This window comes from Cyprinus carpio, chromosome B1, assembly GCF_018340385.1.
Source record: "Cyprinus carpio isolate SPL01 chromosome B1, ASM1834038v1, whole genome shotgun sequence".
Classification (NCBI taxonomy): domain Eukaryota; kingdom Metazoa; phylum Chordata; class Actinopteri; order Cypriniformes; family Cyprinidae; genus Cyprinus; species Cyprinus carpio.
This window is the reverse complement of record NC_056597.1, coordinates 11676284-11689190: the sequence shown is the minus strand read 5'-3', so window position 1 is coordinate 11689190 and position 12907 is coordinate 11676284. Positions and strand designations below refer to the sequence as shown.

Below are 12907 nucleotides of genomic sequence, written 5' to 3'. Positions count from 1 at the left end.
ATAAATATTTTCAAACCACTGTGGGCAGTTTTGGAGAAAAGAGTGAGAAGCAGATCCTTTCTTCAACATGAAGCAAGTCATTCAACTGAGACTATTCAGTAGTTTTTTTGAATCTATTCTAAAAAAGGTTAGAAGATGTATTAAAGGCAAATGGTGGTAATACACCTTAACAGAGAAACATATTTTCCAGGTATTCATACTGTATTATTTCGTCCAACCCCTGTATATGAAATGTTTTGTTTCCATATGTAATAATACACAGGCTATATGGCTAGTATTATAGCCTGTATATTGTATATTGTTACTGATTTATTGAATCAATCATTTATAATATCAAACAAGACACAAATCAAAGGCAACAGCCTACAAAGAGACACAAAAAAGGAGAAAACACCCCACCCAGAGGCGAACATTAGTTCTGCAAATGACACGGTATTGACGATGATTTAAATAAATACCTGCATGGTTGTAAATAAAAGACAAATGCGTATATAAATGCAAATACGGTAATGAAACAGCTCTACACAAAACACAACACAATTAACTATTCTTCCCGTATACACAAGGATTTTCACTGTATTTACAGTAAGAAGGTGTATGGTGCTGGTTTGATACCACTTTATAAAGTCATAATTAAAGAAACAGAAAATATTTTTTTTCTGTCTGTGCAAGGTACATTTTTCAGAATGTTTTAATAAAATTTAAAAACAAAGTTTTCTGTTATGATTAGGGGTAGAAAATTTAATGACAATTGACTTGTCCGAAGTCGCCTGAAACTTTGACTGAAATAACAGTAGAAAGATAAACAATTAATACGTTTAAATCTCATGTTTATTGAATTTCACAAATACTAAGTTAAAAAGTCAAAAGAAAAAGTGATTAAATCAAATATTAAAGAAAATACACTAACAGGCTGGATAAACATAGTCCTACATCACACAAATTCACATGACAAAACAGAAACTGCATTAAGTACAAAAACAAGATGGAATCCAATTGGCACGAGGAAATGGTATTTTAAAGGACAAAAAGGTATTGTATTTAAATAATAACACCATTTATACCCTGTGTAGTACATTTGATTGTAATGATTACACTTGATAGATAAGTCATCATTAGGATGTTCAGTATGGCACTGTGATTCTGGTCAGAAACTCGTTACACAATGTGCAAAACAAATACCTCATCACAAGTAGCCTATATTTGTTCATTTCTAACCTACTTGGTACATCCAACTTACTGTCACAGAAATATTTATTTTGTTGTTTATTATCCTCACTCCTGTTTACACTGCTTAGTCTTGAGCTCTTTGTTACCTGTTGTTAACATAATGCTGATCTTTGAAGAGAATATTACATATTTGCAAACATAATGTTTTTTAGAAATATTGGTGTGACTCTGATATTCAGATAAAAAAGAAAGTGTGGAAAGATGATAAAATGAAACATTTTCCAGCACGTCTCTTTTCCGATGTTGTATTGCATTTCTTGAGGTCTTAAAAAGAAGAGAAACAAAAAAGGCATTTTTTTTTTCCATCACAATCAAGCAGACAATCAATGACAGCCAATCAGAAAATGTTATTAAAGGAATAGTTCACCCAAAAAATTAAAAATGTCATCATTTACTAACTCAAGTTGTTCCAAACCTGTATGAGTTTCTTTCTTCTGTTGAACACATAAGAAGATATTTTAAAGAATGGTAATAACCTATATCGGTGGCAGCCACTGAGGTCTACTCTACTGTATAAAAAAAATCAATAAAAACTGAAATAAAAAATAATTTATACAGGATTAGGACAACATGAGGGAGAGTAAATGATGATGGTGAACTATCAATTTAATGCTTAGCAATCAAATAATCAGTATTTATAGAGTTATGAGTGAATATGAAAATACATAATACCTCTTTTAAATGGATAAGCCCCCCTTTAAATCGTTAAGTTTTTCTGGTTTCTCTATTAAAATGAAAAGAAACACAAACACACACAGTCACAACCTTAATCACATAATTTTTAAAAAACATAATTTTTTATGCTTCATTTAATATGTTATATGTTATTATGTACATACTTTTTTCTTCTGTGTGATCTGGACCTTTCCTCTTTTCTTTGATGAAGTGACCATCGGTTTCGTGGTAAATTGCAGAAATCTTTTCAAGCAGTTGGTTAACTTGAGTCTGATCATTGACGTCCTTGTTATTCAGTGCATGAAACCTTTTGCCGTACAATTTTACAAGATTTTCAATCTCTGGATTCTCCTTAATGTATTCTTCAATACCTTTGTTTTCTAGATCATCCTTTCCAGAGAAAAGGATAATTGTGTGTTTTCTTGATTTGTGGAGGCACGCGTGTATGCGATCTATTATTTTGATGTTTTCTGTGGTAACTTGTCCCACTCTGATTACAATCATAATGACATGTGGCCCTGGAGCAGCATATGACAAAGACTGAGAGATTGAATCACTCACTTCTGTTTCTTCCTTAATTCCAGGAGAATCAATCAACACTAAATTAATCCCAGACCTTCGGGTTTTATTAATCGGTGATTGGCTCCTTTCAGTTTTGTTATCATTTCCTAAAAGTGTTGTAATGGTTGAGGTCTTTCCTACCCCAGCCATTCCCAAGACAACAACTCTGACTTCTTCATTTGTCTTGTCCATTGGTTCTGTAGTGTCTTTCTTGTGCTTCTTCATATGTGCATCTGAATGTCCTATTGTTTCATCAGATGTGACTTGATCTTGTTCTGGTTTTCTGATAATTTTTTCATCTTGCTTTTCACTCTGAGAGCTCTCCATAGGCTTTTCATTCATTCTCTGTGTTTCTTTTATATCCTCTAACAACTTGTTTAAATTCTTCACAGATGAGCTATCTTTGTTGTTCCAGGTGTGCACTCGATTTCCACAGCACTGAATAATACTCTTCAGTGCTCCCTCTTCTTCTGTAATAAACTGATCAAAGGATTTTGACTCAAGGTTATCATTGAATGAAAACAGAATTGTAGTATGAGTAAAAAAATCATCTCCTAGGATTTTACGTAATTGTGAAATCATGTGCATCTCTTTTGCTGTATAGGAACCAATGGGGATGACCATGAGAAAAGCATAATGCCCATCAAGTGACGCAGTGGCTGCTTTGATTTGTGACATGACCTCATCCTCAGAGATTTTAGTACAGTGCCATCCAGGAGTGTCCACAACTGTGACTTCCATTCCATTAATTCTCGCTGTTTCAGTCTGGTTTGATACTGTGACTGACTGAGTAGATGCATATGATTTAAAAACCTTTTTACCAAGTATGGTGTTTCCTGAAGCACTTTTACCAGACCCTGTCGTACCAAGCAGGACAACCTGCAATTTATCTTGGGCTTCCATTCTCAAGGTAGTATGTCACACTGTCCAAAAAGCAAATATACAGTATGCCCTAGAAAGAGTAATACAGATTAATGTCATATTAATTTTGTGGAATAAAAAGTATTTGCAACAACATATTTAATTGCAGATAGAAACCATGTTATTGTTTGTTATGGTGAATGTGATTGTAGGCTGTCACTCCGCTCCGCCTTTATCTACATGATCAGCTCAGACTGTCAGTCTGCACATTAGTAGGGATTTTTCAGCACCTATTTTATGTTTGGCGAATACGAAATTCGCGAAAAGCACGATTTGGTTTAAGAAGCAAACGCTTCAGAATGATTTAATGCCCTACAAAAAAAAAAAAATAGAGAGAGCTTTGGTGATGACTAAGCAATTACATGAAGTTGTACAGCCTATATTTACGACATTAAATTCTAGTCACTTAACTGTAGGGGGCTCCAGAGTCTCAAAAATATTAACTAGTCTACATATGGTTGCTTTAATGTTTCTCTCATAAAAGCTAAATCATTCAGAAACTAAATAAGTGACTGACCGCTCCATATATGATTTTACTCTCTAATAGGCAAAAAAGTGAAAAGAATAGTGTATATAAATTAACAGTATTTATAAAAGTAAGGTAGGCTACCTGGATGACCATACTTCTGGTGAAAATCTGAAGTGTGAGCTTGTGAGATATAAACATGCACTTCATGAGAAATTATGTCAGAATTGTGAGCTATAAACGTGCAATTCTGAGAAATAAATTCAGAATTGCAAGATATAGGCTAAACTCAAAATCCGGAGAAATATAGTCACAATTCTGAGAAATAAAGTCAGAACTGCAAAATATTTTAAAGAGCTGCAATTACCTTCTTTTACATTTTATTCAGTGGTGTAAACTGGCTTTGGAACACTGGAAAAATTAAAGTAAACTGGAAAGTTATTTGGCAGAATATCTCTACACTGGCAGAGATTAAAAAAAAAAAAAAGTAGAGAAGGATCCCCCAAACTCTTCTTTCTCTTGTCATTACTTTTTATGTATAATACTTTTTCAAATATAACACAAAATGCCAATTAAGTACTTTAAATGTAACTGAATTGCACTGAAATGACACAGATGACAGCAAGTCTAGTGTAGGTTTGGATTATTAATTTTAATCATCAGTCCAGCTAATTAACAAGGGTGAAGAACGAAATGTGTGCATGTCACAGTTTACCACACTTTTGTGGCAAAAGGCCAAAACTGTCAAAGTTCACTCATCCAACATATATTTGGCTTATCCATACTCTTATCAACACTTGTTTGAGCCAATCACCTGAGATATAAATCTTAACTCTTAGTCTTCAGATTAAGAATGTGCGTGCAGTTCCATACGCCCGCTAAAACATTATACGAATATTAGGGAATGATGTTCTAACAATGTTATCACTAAACATTTTTAGAATGTTTGAAGAGAATGTTATCCGATTTTATTGGAGAACGTTTTGGGAACAAAAATAAAACTACCCGCTAAAAACATTGTTAGAACAATGCATGGTAATGTTCTTAGAACATTTTTAGAACAAAAATGTCTAGCTGGGTGTTCACCAGCAACTGTTTTAGCAGTAGTGCATGTAGAGCAGGCAGCAAACACTAAGAAATACATATTTTAAAAGCAGTTCATCCACAAAAAAAAAAAAAAAATCAAGTTGTTCCAAACCTTTATGAGTTTCTTTCTTCTGCTGAAGTATGTGGATAAGAATGTGGGTAACCAGTCAGTCAAGTCACCAGGGACATTCAATAGTATTTAAATTTTTTGTGAACTATGCCTTTAACACTTAAATTGTCCCCAATAATCTATATCTACTAGACAGATAGATGACAGTCATGGTGCTAAAAATACTATAACACTGTGCCTAATGCTATATTAGAAATATTCTATATAATGTCTAAAATCTTAGGTTTATTTCACGCATTGTGATAAGTACTAAAATCTATTTTAGTCAACTAGCTGATTTCTTTTTGTAAGTAGTGCCATAAACTCTTACCTTCAGAGTACAGATCTCCTTTTGAATCACTTCCTATCATCTCCCTTCCTAAATAGTTCAAGTAAAAACTTATCCAATCATAAAACTTATGTTCAAAAGAGGTTGGGCTTAAAGACTTGGGTTTAAATTGCCTTCTTAAAAACAGAAGGCAATAAACAGAACTCTGTACTGATGGCTTCAACAAACCCACTGCCATCTGATCTCCTGAAATCCTTAAGGGAGCAACACAACCAGCGGAAAATCATTAACAGAACTACAATGAGTAAGTTCTTTATCAATCCACTAACAGCTGTATTTAATCCTAGTCAATATTAGTTCAAATGATCAAATATTTGTTAACAAATACTTCTTAAAATGTCAACAGGTCAGGACATACGCATAGTTTTGGTTGGTAAAACAGGAGTTGGCAAGAGTGCTACAGGAAATACTATTCTTGGTGAAAGGATATTTTTGTCAGAGCCAAGAGGTACATCAATCACTAAAGAGTGTGCATTTGAATCGCGGATGATAAACAGAAAGCAGATTTGTGTCGTGGACACTCCTGGTCTATATGACACAAATCTGTCCAATGAAGAAGTCTTAAATGAGATTGTGAATTGCATCAGACTTGCAGCTCCAGGTCCTCATGTCTTTCTTCTTGTAATTGCCATTGGGCGCTTCACTAAAGAAGAGAGGAACACCGTTGGATTGATTCACACAGCCTTTGGCCCAGAAGTGCTCAGACACATGATGGTCTTGTTCACCAGGGCAGATGATCTTGAAGAAAGGAGAATTGAAGATTACATTGAGGAGGCACCAGAGCTAAAAGAAGTGATAAATGCATGCACAGGGAAATACCATATACTCAACAATAGAGAGAAGGCAGACCGTACACAAGTTTATGAGCTCATTAAGAAGATTGAAGTTATGATAAAACAGAATCATAACGGCTACTATAGCCACCACATGTTTACAATGGCAAATGAACTCAATAATGCTCAGAGATCCATGAAGGAAAAGGATAGAATTATTGCTGACCTAAAAAATGAAATAATGGCATTACAAAAAGAAACAGATAAGTCATCTTGCAGCATACTATAGCATACTTGAGTATCTGATGCCAGCATTTCATAAAATGTATAAACGGGGCATTACAAAATTCACAAGTAAGAAGATAAACATTAAATCAATGTTAAATTCTAACAATTCATGATTTTATTAATCTTTTTGTTTTTCTTTTTGATTTTTTAAAACATATATGTTTACTTTATGTATTCTTTTAATTACCTGACTGAACATGTAAAGATAATCTGCTTCATTCCTAAAGGAATTTGGTGGGGGTTAGAAGTTTACAGACTCTATTATTGCATATTGTCAATTTTTAACACAGTAACCATTTTCATTTTATGTAAGTTTGTTTTGCTATTTTTAATTTTGTTATCTCCAATTACTTTTTAGATTTATTATTATTATTATTATTAATATCAGCCTACTACCACCACCACCACATTCATGTGTTTTATTAGTGTGGCTAGAAAAATAAAAAATGAAAGTCAATGTTTTATAGTTGACTCTTTTGTGAGTCTTTTTACAGCTTTTCATTACACTCCACCCTTACAGTTTTCCTTTAACTGCACATGCACATACATGCATATGCACATACAGTATACACTGTATACAGAATGTATGTATGTACAATTGATGAATTTTGCACAGTTCAATACTGAACTGACTTGAGCAGTATAATGATATTATTGACTTGTTAGAGCTGCTTTACAGCAGAATTTGAATTTGTTACTATTGTAAAGCTTCTGTGAAATAATCTATATTGTATAAAGTGTTTTAGAAATAAAGTTGACTTTCTGACTTGGCTTGTATACATACGTGTGTGTGTGTGTGTGTGTGTGTGTGTGTGTGTGTGTGTGTGTGTGTGTGTGTGTGTGTGTGTGTGTGTGTGTGTGTGTGTGTGTGTGTGTGTACACACCAAATGACCCCACAAGGATAGTAAACCTGAAATTTTTGACATTGTGGGGACCGGCCTGTGGTCCCCACCAGGGGGAAAAAAATATTATAAATAGTAAATTATGTTTATCTGAAAGTGTAACAATGCAAAGTTTTCTGTAAGGGGTAGTTGTAGGGTTAGGGAGTAGAAAATATTGTTTGGTCAGTATAAAAGTAATAGAATTTGATATATAATTATATTATTTTTGACATTAAAGGGATAGTTCACCCAAAAATGAAAATTATGTCATTAATGACTCACCCTCATGTCGTTCCAAACCCGTGAGACCTCCGTTCATCTTCGGAACACAGTATAAGATATTTTTAGATTTAGTCCGAGAGCTTTTCTTGTCTCTCCATTGAAAATGTATGTACGGTATACTGTCCATGTCCAGAAAGGTAATAAAAACATCATCAAAGTAGTCCATGTGACATCAGAGGGTCCGTTAGCATTTTTTGAAGCATTGAAAATACATTTTGGTCCAAAAATAGCAAAAACTATGACTTTTATTCAGCATTGTCTTCTCTCCGGGGTCTGTTGTGAGCGCGTTCACAACACTGCAGTTTTAGTGATATCCGGTTCGCACGAATCACTCGTGTAACCGGATTTTCTTGAACCAGTTCACAAATCGAACTGAATCGTTTGAAACGGTTCGCGTCTCCAATAAGCATTAATCCACAATGACTTAAGCTGTTAACTTTTTTAACATGGCTGACACTCCCTCTGAGTTCAAATAACCCATATCCCGGAGTATTCATTTACTCAAACAGTACACTGACTGAACTGCTGTGAAGAGAGAAGTATAAACACCAAGCCGAGCCAGATAACGAACGAAACATTGACTCGTTCTCGAGTCAAGAACCGTTGCATCGGTTTTCGGATCACCGGTAGTGATGTTTCTGTGTGCTCCGCGAACCGGTTCTTTTGGACAGTTTGATTCAATAAACTGGTTGCCGAAAACGGTTCACCAGTTCTTTTGGGCTCGACGTAATGACTTCATTGGCGATGATTGCCCTTGATTCAAGCCTTCGATTTCCCCACGCTCATAACATTAGCACAGAATCAGTTCAGAATCAAATCAAAAGAACCAGTTCGGTTTTGTGTCAGTCTGCCTTTCACGCTGAATCACGCATGCGCAGTATCATCAGCTCCTCGGTTCTCGAATCCGGACACGTCCGACAGAAACGGTTCTTGACTCGAGAATGAGTCAATCTTTCGTTCGTTATCTGGCTCGGCTCGGTGTTCATCTTCAGTTCTCTCTTCACAGCAGTTCAGTCAGTGTTTGAGTCCAAATGAATTACTCCGGGGATATTGGTTTATTTGAACTCAGAGGGAGTGTCAGCCATGTTTAAAAAAGTTAACAGCTTAAGTCATTTGTGGATTAATGCTTATTGTTGACGCGAACCCTTTCAAACGATTCAGTTCGATTTGATGAACTGGTTCAAGAAGATCCGGTTACATCGAGTGATTCATTCGCGAACCGGATATCACTAAACTGCAGTGTTGTGAACGCGCTCATAACAGACCCGGGAGAAAAGACAATGCTGAATAAAGTCGTAGTTTTTGATATTTTTGGACCAAAATGTATTTTCGATGCTTCAAAAAAAATTCTAACTGACCCTCTGATGTCACATGGACTACTTTGATGTTTTTTATTACCTTTCTGGATGTGGACAGTATACCGTACATACATTTTCAATGGAGGAACAGAAAGCTCTCGGACTAAATCTAAAATATCTTAAACTGTGTTCCGAAGATGAACGGAGGTCTCACGGGTTTGGAACAACATGAGGGTGAGTCATTAATGACATAATTTTCATTTTTGGGTGAACTATCCCTTTAAGTAATCCAGAACTGCTACAGAATTTATCTGCCATATTTTAGTGAATCATGAAAACCTTCTAAATAGGAAAGATTTTACCAACTGAAGCAGAAGAAAATTTGGTACAACCTGTGTGACCTTTTTGTTCAGTTTGTGTGACTGTAATAAATTTAAAGGGCTATATACAGTGCCTTGCAAAAGTATTCATACCCCTTAATTATTTTTTTTTTTCACATTTTATTGTTGCTGCCTTATGATAAACTTTTTTAAATTCCTTATTTTTCCACACCAATCTACACTCCATACACCATACTGACAAAGCAAAAACAGAATTGTCACAACTTCGTAAATTTATTAAAAATAAAAAACTGAAATAAATACATTGCATAAGTATTCATACCCTTAACTAAATATTTAGCTGAAGCACCTTTACAGTCTCAAGTCTTTTTTTGTTTGATGTACAAGCTTTGCTCATCAGCATTTGGCAATTATCTGTCATTCTTCTCCTCATCTCTTCACCTCTCAAGCTCTGTCAAGTTGGATGGGGGCAAATGCACAATTTTGTTTTTGATTGGGTTCAAGCTCAGGCTGTGGCTGGGCCACTCAAGGACATTCACAGAGTTGTCTATAAGATACTCTTGCTGTGTGCTTAGGGTCACTGTCCTGTTGGAAGATGAATCTTCTGCCCAGTCTGAGGTTCTGAATGCTCCAGACTAGGCTTTCATTAGGGCTATCTCTATATTTTGCTGCACTGAGCTTTCATTCTGCTCTGATGAGTCCCTCAGTCCCTGCCACTGAATGAAAGTACAGGAGCATGGGGTTGGTATGATAAAGCTTTATTTTTGTTTTGGATGGTACTCTGCAGGTGATGAGCAGTGGTTTGTTTCATGCATGATGTTTTGATTTGAGTTTAGTTTGATCAGAGAATCTTGTTTCTCAGAGTCTGAGGGACCTTTGGGTGCTTTTTTGTAAATCCCAAGTGTGTTTTCATGTGTCTTGACTGAAGAAAGGATTGAGTTTGGCCACACCGCCATAAAGCCCAGTCCGGCGGAGTGTTGGAGTGATGTTTGTCCTTCTGTAGATTTCTCCTATCTCCACATATGATCATGAAGCTCAACTAGAGTGACTATCAGGTTCTTGGTCACCACTCTAACCAAAGCCCTTCTCCATTAGTTGTTTAGTTTGGCCAGGAGGCCAGCTCTAGGAAGAGTCCTGGTTGTTTCAAACTTCTTCCATTAAGTGTAACAGAGACTACATGCTTCTGTGACCCTTCAATAAAGCAGAATTTTTTTCTGAACTCTTCCACAGATGTGTGGCTTGACGCAAACCTGTTTCTGAGCTCTACAGGCAGTTCTTTTGACCTCAGGGCTTGGTGTTTGCTCTGATATGCATTATCAGCTGTTAGATCTTTTATTAGACTCCAGATAGTCCAAAATGCAGCAGCTAGAGTTCTTACTAGAACCAGGAAGTATGATCATATTAGCCCGGTCCTGTCAACACTGCACTGGCTCCCTATCAAACATCGTATAGATTTGTAAAATCTTGCTTATTACTTATAAAGCCCTGAATGGTTTAGCACCTCAGTATTTCAACGAGCTCACATTATAGTCCTCCACGTCCGCTCTGTTCTCAAAACCTGGCAATTTGATAATACCTAGAATATCAAAGTCAACTGCGGGCGGCAGATCCTTCTCCTATTTAGCGCCCAAACTCTGGAATAACCTACTTAACATTGTTGACACACTCTTGCAGTTTAAATCTAGATTAAAGACCCATCTCTTTAACCTGGCTTACACATTACTAATACACTTCTAATATCCAAATTCGTTAAAGGATTTTTAGGCTGCATTAATTAGGTGAACCGGAACCGGGAACACTTCCCATAACACCCGATGTACTTGCTACATCGTTAGAAGAATGGCATCTACGCTCATATTAGTCTGTTTCTCTCTTATTCCGAGGTCACCGTAGCCACCAGATCCAGTCTGTATCCAGATCAGATGGTCACTGCAGTCACCCGGATCCAGTTTGTATCCGGACAAGATGGGGGATCAGCACCTAGAGAGGACCTCTACAGCCCTGAAAGACAGCGGAGACCAGGACTAGAGCCCCAGAGACAGATCCCCTGTAAAGACCTTGTCTCAGACACCACGGACAAACCACAGGAAACGATTATTCTTCGTCACAACCTGACTTTGCTGCAGCCTGGAATTGAACTGCTGGTTTCGTCTGGTCAGAGGAGAACTGGCCCCCAACTGAGCCTGGTTTCTCCCAAGGTTTTTTTTTCTCCATTCTCCTCTCACTGATGGAGTTTTGGTTCCTTGCCGCTGTGCCCTCTGGCTTGCTTAGTTGGGGACACTTCATTTACAGCGATATCGTTGACTTGATTGCAAAATTATTGCACAGATACCATTTAAACTGAACTGAGCTGCATGATGACATCACTGAATTCAATGATGAACTGCCTTTAACTGTCATTTTGTATTATTGACACACTGTTTTCCTAATTAATGTTGTTCAGTTGCTTTGACGGAATCTTTTTTGTTTAAAGCGCTATATAAATAAAGATGACTTGACTTGACTTGACTTGATTAAGATGAGTGTTCAGTTGAATTTGCCACAGGTTAACTTCACTTGAAATGTAACATCTGCAAGCAAAATGAATTCTCCTGAGCTAAATTTCAACTGTCCCAGAGGAATGAAAACTTATGCAATGGAATCATTTTAGTTTTATTTTTAATACATTTGCAAAGATGTTATTTTTTATTTTATTTTTTGCTTTACAATAATGGTGTATAGACTGTTGTGAAAAAAAAAACTAATTTAAAGCAGTTTAACATAAGGCAGCAACAAAACAAAACGTGAAAAAATAAAGGGGTATGAATACATTCGCAAGGCACTGTAGTATATGGACCATGATATGATATGCATGCATTGAAATCAAAACATTAACACCAACAAATATATAGGCCTATAGAGTGCATGTTTGGTGTCATGTATTGATAACAACACATTGTTACACTCAAGGTGTCCTTGTGGAGGAAATTTATTTTTTATCCTAATTATTATTATTATTATTAGCTTTATTTTCTTTTCTTATCTTTATATTCTTTGCTCATACATCATCGTTTCAATGTAATTATATGTTTAAATATTAAGTAATATTAATTAACTACAAGTACTTACTATATGGGTAGGATTAGGATTAGGGTTTGGTTTATAGGGTGACTTGCATGTAATTATGCATAATTAACTGTTATTATAATAGTAAGTACATGTAACGTGTAACAAGGACACCTTAAAATAAAGTTTTATCTAATACATGCTACCAAACATGCTGACTGGAAGTCATTTACATCTGTGCTTGGAACAACTGATTAGAATATGTTCCAGGAACTGAAAGACAAAAAAATTGTACAGCTAAGATCTGGGAATCATCATGGTATTTGCACTCTCGGTGCAAAACACTATCAATGGGATGGTACCTTTCCAAATGGTACACCTTTGTACCTTACCCTGAAAGGGTGCATGTTTTATCTGAGTTCACTTCTAATCTGAAAAATATACTTTCCTGCGTGACTGCACTAAATGTAACGAGTCGTATAAGATATGGAGCACGATATAGATATCAGATACATCATCCAATAAAAATGAATGAAACCATTAACCAATAAACATCCATGTTATCAAGACATGATACCAAACGTATCATAGCTTACTGGAAA

General features: G+C 35.9%; 2 protein-coding genes across 2 annotated transcripts; one reads left to right on the top strand and one right to left on the bottom strand.

Moving 5' to 3' along the window:
* Positions 1-271: 271 nt before the first annotated feature.
* On the bottom strand, positions 272-5672 carry LOC109070135 (GTPase IMAP family member 7). Its single transcript, XM_019086732.2, has 4 exons — positions 5380-5672; positions 2070-3418; positions 1903-1954; positions 272-1494 (listed from the first exon to the last, which is right to left on the bottom strand). Exons 2-3 carry the CDS (start codon positions 3367-3369, stop codon positions 1908-1910), a joined length of 1347 nt encoding a protein of 448 aa, XP_018942277.2. The 5' UTR covers positions 3370-3418; positions 5380-5672; the 3' UTR covers positions 272-1494; positions 1903-1907.
* LOC109070136 (GTPase IMAP family member 4-like) lies at positions 5540-7224 on the top strand. Its single transcript, XM_019086733.2, has 2 exons — positions 5540-5641; positions 5744-7224. The coding sequence occupies exons 1-2, from the start codon at positions 5551-5553 to the stop codon at positions 6457-6459; spliced, it is 807 nt and encodes a 268-aa protein (XP_018942278.1). The 5' UTR covers positions 5540-5550; the 3' UTR covers positions 6460-7224.
* The last annotated feature ends 5683 nt before the right edge of the window (positions 7225-12907 follow it).